The 12,935-nt window shown below is 39.8% G+C and overlaps 1 protein-coding gene across 4 annotated transcripts in view; it reads right to left on the bottom strand.

The window, feature by feature from the left end:
• The window catches only part of LOC125453670 (interleukin-1 receptor type 1-like), a 65,073-nt gene that overhangs the window by 48,261 nt on the left and 3,877 nt on the right, over positions 1-12,935 (bottom strand). For 2 of the 4 annotated variants that reach the window (XM_048533520.2, XM_048533521.2), the window contains exons 2-3: positions 10,999-11,102; positions 8,772-8,903 (exon numbers count right to left, since the gene is read on the bottom strand). Coding sequence is in view for 1 of the 4 variants with exons in the window: in XM_048533521.2 (XP_048389478.2) it covers positions 8,772-8,775 (4 nt within the window). In the remaining 3 variants the exon portion in view is untranslated. The remainder of the gene's footprint in view (positions 1-8,771; positions 8,904-10,998; positions 11,103-12,935) is intronic. The other 2 variants (XM_048533519.2, XM_048533522.2) reach the window with 1 other exon arrangement.

The following is a 12,935-nucleotide window of genomic DNA, read 5'->3' as shown; positions in this document are numbered from 1 at the left end:
TCATCTGAAGTAACTGAGACTCAACTAAGAGAATCAAATTACATTACCAGCTATATTTTACAGAAAGTTAGCAAGTCAATAACTCTGAGTAAACAAATAGAGTCCTGAGGAGGGGGAACACAAATATGTTTCTTTAGAAGAGCACATGTGGCGGTGTCAGCCTTATGACAGAAGTTAAATCATTTAGGAAAAGTTTTCAAAGAGCCCAGCAAACCTAGTGCAGTTAATCTCTGGACTGGAGATGTACCATCGTACATGAACTGTTAGTGCTGCAAGACTGCCACTCAAAGAACTCTCACTTCAGATTGAAATGATTATCATCTGGTGCCACACTTCACCGCCTGAAAACACAGTTTAATTTAAAACTTTCATTTCTGAGGCCACACAGGATGTGAGAGGACTCAATTCCCTGCTGACTAGGCCAGCTCATCAGAAGATGATCCCACCCTTCCTCAACAGCAAGCAAGAAATTCAACTCAGATTGATAATTGCCTGATGAGACATTCCCTCTCTGGGAAGAATAGTTCTCAAAACAAATCTGTGCTTGAAATATATGGGAGGTATATCAATTGAATCAGGCAGTGCAGAGATTCTGAAGTGCAACATCCTTTCCTGGAAATGTACTCTACTAAGGCACAATGCCCAGCCTGTCCTGCAGGAAGGAAGATATGTGTCATAAAGGATCATACCAAAGTCCGATGTAAATGCAACAATCCAACTCTCAGATGACCATGAAACAGGAGCTTTGAAACCTCCCCAATTTACTTAAACAAACAGGCGACCACTAAATTATCCTGACCTCCAACATATGCTCAACAACAGCACAGACTTCAATCTGTACTGACTGCGCAATGCCCTGACAATAATTTCTTCGTCTGAATCAAAGCAGAAAGAAAGCTGTACACAAAACCGCAGACACTGTAAAATTCTAACAAATACATCACCCAATTTAACAAGATTCAAGTTATACTCACAACATCACATTGCAACTTTAACAAATCTGAGGATCTCTGATCTACTGAAGTTAACAGGATTATAATGGACCATGAAATTTTGTTCAAATGCAGTAAGAAGTTTATTATTAAAACAGAACAATGCAATTCCCTGTCTATTCTTCAGTTTATATCCAGCCAGGACAGAAAAAGGTTATCCTCTTTCTTACAACTTGTAAACAAAAGTTTGGACTCTCACTCAAGTGCAATTCACAGCAAGATGATGAATTGAATTTTAGCAAAAATTTGAAATATGCAGACAACTGTAATTACAGCAATTAAAATAGCTGGGAAATGTTACAACTGCAGTGTTTTAATTAGTTTTGTGCTGCACAGTAAAAGCTGTAAAGCAAAACAAGAACAAATCAAATCAGTGTCAACAGTTCAGCTGTAACAAGGCAAAGATCATAAAAATAAGATTGAAATTATATTTATTCACCCCATTCTTTCCACTGAGCTTTTCACATAATATAGAATCTAACAGAAGAATGTTAATATTGCAGAGTGTGCAATGTTTAGAATATGTCCAAATACATGAAATGGATTTTAAAAAAAACTGTGATTGATACAATTACTAAATTGAAGCAATTTCCAGCAGCATTTCCTGGTAAGTCAAAAAATAGGAATTGGTTTCCTTTTTTACCTACGTTATTATTACTCGGTTACTTATTTTTGATATATCAATGCTTTGTTGTGATTATTCAGCTTTGTTCAAAAATATGCTTATGAATAATATTAAGTCTAAACCTTCAATGCTAGTATGCAAATAGATCATTAAACTCTTCAGGGAAGATTAATGCTGATTAGATAGCACTGTGAAAACGACATGATAGACTGACAAAAACTCATGGTTACATACTCTACAATTGGCAAAGGTTGAAGTAGATCTGACGAGAATGGGGAAAGAAAATAAATCAGGGAAACAGCAATAAGATCAAATTGAAATTGTGTGTGTGTGTGTGTGTGTGTGTGTGTGTGTGTGTGTGTGTGTGTGTGTGTGTGTGTGTGTGTGTTTCGGGGGGTGGGGGTAGGAAAAACAGATAAAGCTGGGAAATAATTTGTGTTTTTTGTGAATTAACTAATATCATTTCAAACTATAAGTGAATACAACATCTATATTGTTTATGTAATTATTGAGGCTTCTGTGGTAACTGAAAAACATCCCACATTAGTTTATGCTTATAATTTTGAAGCATTTATTTCAACTCATTTCCCCCAAGTGTTTTTTTCAACACAGTCCCATTCAATTAGAAAGTTTCAAATCTTTGATACTATTGCTGAATGCCAACAAAAATATCTGTTATCTAAAATTGTTCCCATTCAGCATGGAGTCTAATGAATAGCTGAAGCAGATCATAAAACAGTAATTGCTGAAGATGAGATAACAAGGTGTGCAGCTGGATGAACACAGCAGGCCAAGCAGCATCTTAAGATGATCGTTTGATTAGTAATGTTAATAAACCAGTTTTAAAAGCTCATCAAAAATCAAATGATTTTTTATCTGGTCCATCATTAGCGCTGCATAACTTTCAAAGTTATACTTGCTATGTATTTGGTGGAAAAAGACAAAATGATTTAAATTTATGGTTTCAATGTAAGCTTTTGGCATTACTAATGTCAGCGTAGTCTAAGAAAAATAAAACAATTCAAAAACATTCTCAAAACAACATAATCAAGGGAAACATCTTTCATTTGGGGCTATTCTTGTTGGTTAGACCTGATTTGGGCAAGTTGAATTATGAACCCACATGCAATTGCACACAATGCATGCATTTCTTTTTAAGCAGAGCTCATTCATGTGTAAACACCCTGATCTTATCTGATAGCTCAGCACATTCTGGTCACCTTCTGATGTAACAAGCAGCAACCCAACCTCATAATTTAAAAGGGAATGAACAAAATTAGCAAGCAGCTTCACCAGATGAACCTGGAGATGCCGCTTCAACTATTTTTCTAAGGGTTTTCTTGAAAGATTAAAAGAAAACTCTTGAAAATCTCCCCAACATGATTGGCAATTTGACCTAAATTCTCTTGACTGTGGAAGCTAGAGCTTGGGGTCTTGGTTTCAGAAGAAACAGACATGAAGAAGAGAATTTTTTTTATTCGATGGGGTGTAAATTATGGAACTCTTTATCTCAGAGAACAGTGGATCCTCAGCCAGAGAATATTCAAGATGGAGGGCAAGAAGATTTTTGTTTAAATTCTAAGTGAATAAAGACGTACATAGATCATGCAGAAAAAGAGAGTTGGGGTAGGAGATTGGCGAAAAGGTGAATCCTACTCCCACTCCTAGTTCTTATATTTTTATGTTCTTAAAATACAAGAATGCAGTATGGAATTCAGGTGACTACAGGCGGGGAAATGAAAGTGATACTAGAAGTCTAACATGATGACAAAAACCATATCAGGGTTAACCTGCAAATACAGAGACAGGCAAACATGGACAGAAAATATAATCTAAAGCCGAATTTGGCACACAAAACAGACACTACCTGAATAGTTACAAAAATAGGAGATGATAACAAATTAAATGTTTACCTTCAACAGAATGGGCTTCAAGGATTAGATTAGATATTAAAATATCAAGAAAGGGTGTGATGAACATTCATGTTATGTTATTATTCTTCATTGGAAACGTGGGCTCTGAAGTGCATAGAACTATGAACAACTTCAGTTTTGATTTGTTTTTCTACATTGTAAGCATTAAGAAAGTGTTGCATTGTTGAGGTCCAAGAGAAGTAGAAGGGTTGCCTGGAAAAATGTTCACATGTCTTTACGTGAGGCTTTTAAAAACACTTGAGGTGAATAGGTAATATGTAAAAACATGGATTGAAGAAAAAGAAAAAAAGATTGTGCTGATACTTCGCAGCAAGGCATCCTAAGGCAAAGAAGCAGAGACAGAAACAATTGCTTTACAAGGGCAGAGCTGCCCAGAAAGTGAGGGAGTGTGCATCTTCAGACAGCAGAAACCTACAACAACAGCAGTGCTCTTCAGCAGTCTTCAAATCAGTCAGGGGCAAAAGAAAAAAAATGCCTCAGTGGCTTAATGTCCATAGGAAAAAAATTCCAGAAATAGAAGGCTGTGAAAGGGGAGAATATGGACCACACTAAAGGAAAAAAGTGAGGTTTGTTAGCTGTTTAATGGTCTCATGAAGACACATTAACTAAAGAAATTGTGTTAAAAAGTGAATGCAAACATTTGCCAAAATGAAGTCAAGTACAGCCATGCCCATTGAACAAGGAAGTTTCAAATGTTAACAGCAGACCCTTCACTGAGGTTTGAGCATCTGTAATGTCGTTGGTAAGAGCGGAAGAGTTGAATTTTTATTTCCAATTCTTGCAATAAGAACATTTAAATTCGATCTTGTATTATGTAAAATAGTTAATGTTTTTGTTTCTCTTTCTGAGTGTACGTATGTATGACCGGCCTTCATGGCAAATAATTTGCAATCAGGCTAAGTGTGCATTCTGGGATCTGACTTGTCCAGTATTGATATCAGCTGAGATCAGAACAGAACATAATCCGAGTGATAATTGAATAATTTTCCAAATGTCACACCATTCAATGCCAGATGAAATTTTGGAAAAGGATAACTGCATGGAATCAATTCTATAGAAATCTGTTTATTCTATGACTGTATCAGACAGTTAGCAATTCATCCCAGAACAGAGATGAGAGAATGTAGAATCCCACATAAGTGACAATCTGGAAAACTAAACTGACTACCACATTCAGATTACTCTCAGAAATGACTCTTATTCACATATAGCGCCTTTAACAAACCATCCTATGGTGCTTCACAGAACTGCAATAAGACAGCAGCTAACCAAATCAAGGAAGGAAATGCTGGAGAAACAGAGCAGGTCTGGCAGCATGTGTGCGGTGAGAAACAGAGCTGACATTTCAAGTTCAATGCAACTCTTCAGAGCAGAAGTTTTGAAGAAGACGCAATGGAGTCAAAACTTCTGTTTTTTTTCCCCCCTCAGGATATATATGTTTCCAGACTTAATGAATTTCTCCAGCACTTTTAGTTTTTATTTCAGATCTCCAAGATCCACAGTACTTTGCATTCGCTGGATAGGTGGCTATTCTTCAATGGACGTGGATATTGATTACAAGTCTGGTATTTATTGTGCATCCCCAAATGCACTTAAACTGAGTTTAAGCGGCTAATTTCAGAGTCTAGTTAGGGATGGACCCATGGTTTTCTGGGTCTGGTGTCACAGATGAGCTTGAACAGGTAAGGACAACAGATTTCCTTCCGTAACATATCACTTCACGGTCACCAGCAGTAGGATAAGTTTTATATTTCTGATCTAATTAATTGAAATTAAATTCCACCAACCACCATGGTGAGATTTGAATCCATATTCCCAGATCGTCAAACACTGGACCACTAGATTACTAGTCCAATGGCATTACTGCTATGCCAACATCTCCTCAAAGGTACAGTCAAAGCAACAGTATTAAGGTAGGCAGAAAACTATAATTTTTTTGTGGGCGGGAATCCCATGGCTTATGCACTAGAATTTGAAGGTATGGCTATAATTGTGGGATGAAAACATAGTGCAAATGCACTAGAATCCAGATTTATTTCAAAGACAATTATGTATCACAACTGATAAAACGAAACATAAAATAGCACTTGGATTTTCGAAGGCCAAAAAAACCACAGCTTCCAATCACTTTCTTCTCTCCAGACTCTCAAGCCCATCAGTTTACAGGGGTTCAGTGCCCCTTTCAGTTCTAAGAAACTCCATACCAAACTTAAATAACCAGTCATTTTATGGGGATGGAATACACCTACCAAACAATAGTTCACACTAAAATTAATACAGTTTCCCATATTCAAAGTGCCACTTTGCTTCTAAACAAGCCTCAGTTCTAGCTTCTCTTTCATCTCCAACTCATGCTGAAAATGTCTTCCTTTCTCTTCCATTCTGTTAGCACTGATACAACTTCCTTCCCTCTGTTAAATGGTGCAAACCACTTCTTCAACCTTGCTACACGTCAAACTCAATTTGCTCCCTCTTGGATTCCAAGAGAGAGCTGTAATCACTTCCTGATCTCCCAGAAAAGAAATGTTCCCACTTTCTTCAATCTGTCTCCTTCTAAAGTCCTGTTTGCAGCTCCTCCCATAAACATCCTTCCGTCACTAATCATTCCACTAAAACGGAATGCTTCTAGCAACTCATCTCCAACATTGTGGTGCTCTTAGTTTTCCAAACCTTTTCAACACCCAAACCAGGGCCTTCTACTCTTTCTGTGACAAAATAGCTGCAAACATGGGTAACAAACTTCCCAGCTTTGTAAGACCTATAGCATTCAGCACCACGTTACTTACGCCAGAAACACTACAGAAAGAAACTCTGAAGCATGATACATGAATGGTATCTTCAAAACAATTACAGTATATTGAACATTACAGTACAGTGCAAGCCCTTCGGCCCTCGATGTTGTGCCGACCTGTCATACCGATCTCAAGACCATCTAACCTACACTATTCCATGTACGTCCACATGCTTATCCGATGACTTAAAATGTACCTAAAGTTGGCGAATCTACTACTGTTGCAAGCAAAGCGTTCCATTCCCTTACTACTCTCTGAGTAAAGAAACTACCTCTGACATCTGTCCTATACCTTTCACCCCTCAATTTGAAGCTATGCCCCCTCGTGCTCGCAGTCACCATCCTAGGAAAAAGGCTCTCCCTATCCACCCTATCTAACCCTCTGATTATTTTATATGTTTCAATCAAGTCACCTCTCAATCTTCTTCTCTCTAATGAAAACAGCCTCAAGTCCCTCAGCCTTTCTTCGTAAGACCTTCCCTCCATACCAGGCAACATCCTAGTAAATCTCCTCTGCACCCTTTCCAAAGCTTCCACATCCTTCTTATAATGTGGTAACCAGAACTGTACGCAATACTCCAAGTATTAATATTAATATTAATATTAATAAAAGCTAAAACACTGTATGCCTTCTTAACAGCCCTGTCAACCTGGGTGGCAACTTTCAATGATCTGTGTACATGGACACCAACATCTCTCTGCTCATCTACACTACCAAGAATCCTACCATTAGCCCTGTACTTTGCCTTCTGGTTACTCCTACCAAAGTCACCTCACACTTGTCTGCATTAAACTCCATTTGCCACCTCTCAGCCCAGCTGTGCAGCTTATCTATGTCTCTCTGCAACCTATAGCATCCTTCGTCACTATCCACAACTCCACCCTCCTTAGTGTCGTCTGCAATTCTTCTACGCCCTCATCCAGGTCATTTATAAAAATGACAAACAGCAGTGGACCCAACACCGACCCTTGCGGTACACCACTAGTAACTGGACTCCAGGATGAACATTTCCCATCAACTACCACCCTCTGTCTTCTTTCAGCAAGCCAATTTCCGATCCAAACTGCTATATCTCCCACAATTCCATTCCTCCGCATTTTGTACAATATATTGAATTATGAATACGGCATAATGCTAAGATTGAAATTAGAAGGAACTTCTTCACTCAGAGGGTGGTGAATCTCTTCTGCACTCAAAAGGTTTAGGGAAACCCAACCACTGAGCTTTTTCAAGAGAGAAACTGTCAGATTTCTTGATACTAAAAATATAGGGAAATGGGGAGAGTGGACAAATATAATGCACAGGTAAGTTATCAGCCGTGATCTGTCTGATTGGAAAAATATGTTTGATAGGCCAAGTATTTCCCATGTTTTAAACACAATATGACAATCAAACTGAAGCCATGTAATGTAGGAAAAGTTATGATTTCAAAATAAAATAAAAATTCTTCATCAATTGGAAATTAAATAACCAATTAAGCAGCCAACTGTAAAGGAATTTCCTGTTTACATGCTTATTTTCTATTGAACCCAAAGGTTCACACAATTCAACAGTCCTATGACGGCTCAATCAAGTGGCTACATACGCTATATACAAGTTACATCATGAGTGCTTTGCCTGAAGGCAAGTCTTCGGCTCACTGCCTGCTCATGTATCATCCTGAGCTGATTTCTGGCTGGTATTCTTTTTTCCAGTAATGGCTTGTCATTGCATTCCACTCTCAGAGAAGAGAAGTAGGCAGGTCCCAGGCAGGAATGGGAATCAAACCCATGCTGCTGGTGTTATTCTGAGCCATGTGCTAGCCTCCAGCTAATTGAGCTAACCAGCCCATGTGCAAGAAATGTCATTAAATCATTCGACCTCAGAACAACTCAGTCCTGCTCTAAGCCTATATTTATATCTAAACTTTGGGGGCCCATTAGCTAATGAATAGTACCTGCAGCACTGACTGATTTTGTCTTTCTTACCTCATTCCAAGGGCATTGAACTTGATTCCACCATCCCCATCATGAGATAAGGTGATTTTTCATAGCATGGAATCAACACTGGATCCTTCAGCTTTCTACACCTGTTACAAATTATATCTGGTGCAGGTAATCTTTTTGTACTCAATGGCATTAATCGCTAGAAAATATCACACATTTACAAGAGTCACCACTTGTCTTCAATCCAAAATGGACAATAATGAATGTAAGTATCAAACTGATTGTGATCTGACCTGAATATTTACGCCCTTTGCATGTGCATTTCATTGATCTCTCGGAAACGAGTTATTGCTGGATATAGCAAGGCTTGGCTACAATTGTCAAGCTGCTTTATTCCACAGGAAGGCATAAATACAGAGCAAAGAGCTGTGATCCAATCTTCTAGATTCAATAGGCAAATTGTCTATGCCATAACAATATCAAAGATGTTTCCTACTCCATACCCATATTTGACTTAATGTAAGTTGATTCCTCTTCATTCTGTCTCACAATCTGGAATATAAGCCCGAACCCCAGCAGTCACCTGTCCTTTTGCTGTCTGCTCGCCAGTTTGGTAACTGTTCAAAAACCTGTCTCTGTATAAAAGTAGAGAGATATCTGTCTGAATATCCAGGCATGTTAACAAATAATTTTTCTGTTACTTCCCCAGAGAAATAAGCTCCATTTAACTTGGTAACCAGTCGTCAACATGCTTGTTTTATTTACAATGGTGGAAATATATCCTCAACTTAAAAGTACGGTATTAATTCTTTCTCCGCATGCTTTCCTGCTGAAAAAAACTAGCCAAAAAATCTAGAAACATAAGAAGGATTTCAGCTACACAAAGCGATTTTTTAAAAGAAGTGGAGCTCAATCTTTTATCTCTTTGCGTTGCAAAGTGTTTCTGTGTGTGTGTGTCTGGGGTATGGTATTAATTTATTGTTCATTAACATGATGCTTTAGTGATTGTGTGTAAAGGAAAAGCTGTTTTGTCTAAAGCTAAAATTGTATTGAAAATATACCTTGATTTGCTGTCTCCGGCCTCTCTTTGGTCTCTGTGTTTATTTTCCATCTGTGCCACTCTATTCATTATACTTTTCTCCTCTTTTCCATCCCCACCCGCTTTTACTTCTCTTTGTCCATAATAATAAGTAACAGAGTTCGGATTACATGAGAAGCATTAGCTGCTCCAAGATTCAAGCAGTGTTTAGAGGCAACAATACCAGGACCAAAAAGGCAGGTAAAAAGCCCTCACAGCATCTGGGGCACAGTGAGAAGTATGACAATGACATTGTCTTATTTTGAGGATGGGTATAAGCAGTATCTTGGCTGGCAGCCACATAAAAATGTACAGACAACATCAAACTTGGCTTTTGTAATCACAGTCAGTTAGTTGCTCCACTGCAATTGATTGTTCTACTCCTATTTCAGGGGAGAGCTGCTGTTCAATAAATAAAGAAGTTGGCACTAGTCAGAAAATTACCTAAAAAATCCACTGAGAGAAACATTTGAACAGCTATGTTTGTGAAAAACTCTAACCTTTCTCAAGCTGCCTACCAACTCGGGTACCACATGTATCCTGGATTGATGGGTAATCCCTGCTATGGCAATGTGCTCCTCACGTCAGAGCCCACAACACTGTGAACTCCTGAGCTAGGTCTTGTCTGAAGGTCGTCAGGAGCATAGTGAAAGAGGAAGCTACCTATTCATTGAGAGCACACTGTTGTTGACAATCAGACTGATGCTAAGATTTTTTTTTAATTTCTAAAAGCCTGCCAACCAATCAGATGTTTCCTTTGGCAAGAGACTGATAAAAAGCCCAAAGATTTTATCAGATTAAATAGCAGACTGATTTGGCTCACAATTTGAACAGTGCCACCTATTGAGTCAGGTGAGAAGATTTTGTATAGCACCTCTCTAAAACATCTTTGGTTTGCTAATACTTTAGGAGGGTAAACATGGCAACTCTATTAAATAATAATGTTGCTTTTAATTAATATACTTTATTATGATTTTGGAGAATATGTATTGGTGTGACCATAATGGAGACTATCTATGTGTTTAATCATTTTAAATTTAGTGCCAAGACGTCAGTGTTTGAAAGCTAAATATTATTATAATTTGAATGCTAAACATTATATGCTAATTACCAATGATGGAAAATATCCTGAAGGAATAGCCAAGTATTTTGCAGCAACAATTTTGCTTGTTATTTCTTAAGGAATATTTCAATAACTGATTTACCCACATCTTCTTTCATATATTCTGGAACAAAGTTCAACTATTTCACTTGGAATAAGCATCAACGGTAGCAGGAGTATATTGTAGGTAGAGGATTAAGAGATAATAGAGATAAAGATAGCCAAGAAGATCCAAATTCTGACAAAAGTGTTTGCCAGATTAGGCCCACACCAGATGAGCAGAGAAGTAACAAGAGAGGAAAAGTTACTTTATCTCATCCTTACCCATCTAACCTTTGTAGATGCATCAGCAATGGCGGGACTGACCAACACTGTCCTTGTGGAGATTAAGTCCTGAATTTATACTCAGATTATGTTCCATGGTGTTTTGTGATACTGCCACTGTCCAAAATGAGTTGTATTCTGAACAGATGTACCAGCTTAAAATCAGGCATCTATTAATCACCACAAACTATCAGCAGCAAAATTACATTCAAAGACAATGTCTTACCTCAAGGCCAAAATTATCCCTCATTCATTCATCATCAAGCCAGGGTTCACTCCTGATGCAATGCTCTCTGACACACCTCCTTGTGGGGGTATCAGCAGTCATATCTGAAAATGAAGAATGAACTTAGTGGAGCTTCAACACATGACTATACGTCCTAAATAGCAGAAGCAACATCCAACAGACAAAGCAGAATACTCCCACAATCAATAGAGCAAATCAAGCTCGAAAATCCTCCCATATCCAGCCAAGAACGATAATAGGCAATAAAAAAAACAAACAAAAAGAAAAGACTCTTCAAACTTCCTCTTCCACAATAAGGGGGGACGTTCAGCACAGCAGTGCAAAAGCCAACAAAAACAAAGTTGCTGGAAAGGCTCAGCAGGTCTGGCAGCATCTGTGGAGGAGAAAAAAAAGAGTTAACGTTTCGGGTCCGGTGACCCTTCCTCAAAACTGATGGTGGCTGGGAAAATGTCAGTTTGCATGCAGAAAATAGGGAGGTGGGTGGGGTCGGGAGTAAACGATAGGATAGAGCCCAAAGAGAGAGAAAGACAGTTGGACAGACAAAGGAGTTGCAAACAATCAGGCTGGGAGGGTGAATAGTTTTAATGGGGACTGTTAGTGACTAACAACAGGGGGTGTGTAGTGGCAGCCTATGTGGTAACGAGGCCGGGTGTGTGGAGTGGGGGGCTGGGACACGGGGGAGTTTAGGCCCTAAAATTATTGAACTCAGTATTGAGTCCAGAGGGCTGTAGGGTCCCCAAGTGGAAAATGAGGTGTTGTTCCTCCAGCTTGCGCTGGGCTTCACTGGAGCACTGTAGCAAGCGGGAGGCAGAGATATTGGCCGGAGATCAAGGTGGTGCATTGAAGTGGCAGGCAACAGGTAGTTCAGGGTCTTTTTTGCAAGCAGAATGTAGATGTTCTGCGAAGCGGTCGCCAAGTTTGCGCTTCGTTTCCCCAGTGTGGAGGAGACCACACTGTGAGCAGCGAATGCAGTAGACTAGATTCTGGGAAGTGCAGGTGAAGTGTTTCTTTGGGCCCTTGGATTCTGGGGAGGGAGGAGGTAAACAGACAGGTGTTGCACCTTTGCTGGTTACAGGGGAAGGTGCCATCGGGCTGTGGGGAGATGTTGGGCGTGAAGGAGGTATGGAACAGGGTGTCCCGGAGGTCCCCACGGAAGGCGGACAAGGGAGGGGAGGGGAATGTGTGTCTGGTGGTGGCATCCTTCTGGAGGTGGCAGACATGGCGTTTCACAATCTTCTGGATGTAGATGCTGGTGAGATGGTAAGTGAGGATAAGGGGGGCCCTATCACTGTTGCGGGAGGGAAGAGAAGGGGTGAGAGCAGACGTGCGGGAGATGGGTCGGACCCGATTGAGAGCCCTTCAACAACAGAGCTGGGGAATCCTCGGTTGAGAAAGAATGTGGGCATTTCAGAGGCTCCCTTGTCAAAGCTGGCCTCATCTGAACATATGTGATGGAGACAGAGAAACTGAGAGAATGGGAGGGGTTCTTCACAGAAAGTGGAGTGTGGGGATGATTTAGTCCAGGTAGTTGTGACAGTCGGTGGGTTTGTAATGGAGATTAGTGGCCAGTCTATCCCCAGAAATGGAAAGAGAAATGTTGAGGGAGGGAAGGGAGGAGTCAGAGATAGACCAGGTGAAAATGAGGGTGGGGTGGAAATTGGAGGCGAAATTGATGAAGGGAAGCAACACCAATGATATCATCGATGTATCGGAGTTGAGAGCTGTGGGTGGTGGCCGGAATAGGACTGGAACAAGGAATGTTCCACATACCCCACGAAGAGACAGGCATAACTAGGGCCCATGCGGGTACCCATGGCAACCCCTCTTACCTGAAGAAAATGAGACGAGTTGAAAGAGAAGTTGTTGAGGGTGACGACAAGCTCAACCAAGCGGAGAAGGGTGGTGGTGGGTGGGGA

The sequence above is a fragment of the Stegostoma tigrinum genome, chromosome 6 (assembly GCF_030684315.1).
Source record: "Stegostoma tigrinum isolate sSteTig4 chromosome 6, sSteTig4.hap1, whole genome shotgun sequence".
In the NCBI taxonomy this organism is placed as follows: domain Eukaryota; kingdom Metazoa; phylum Chordata; class Chondrichthyes; order Orectolobiformes; family Stegostomatidae; genus Stegostoma; species Stegostoma tigrinum.
Note: the sequence above shows the minus strand (reverse complement) of the source record. Positions and strands in the feature narration are given on the sequence as shown.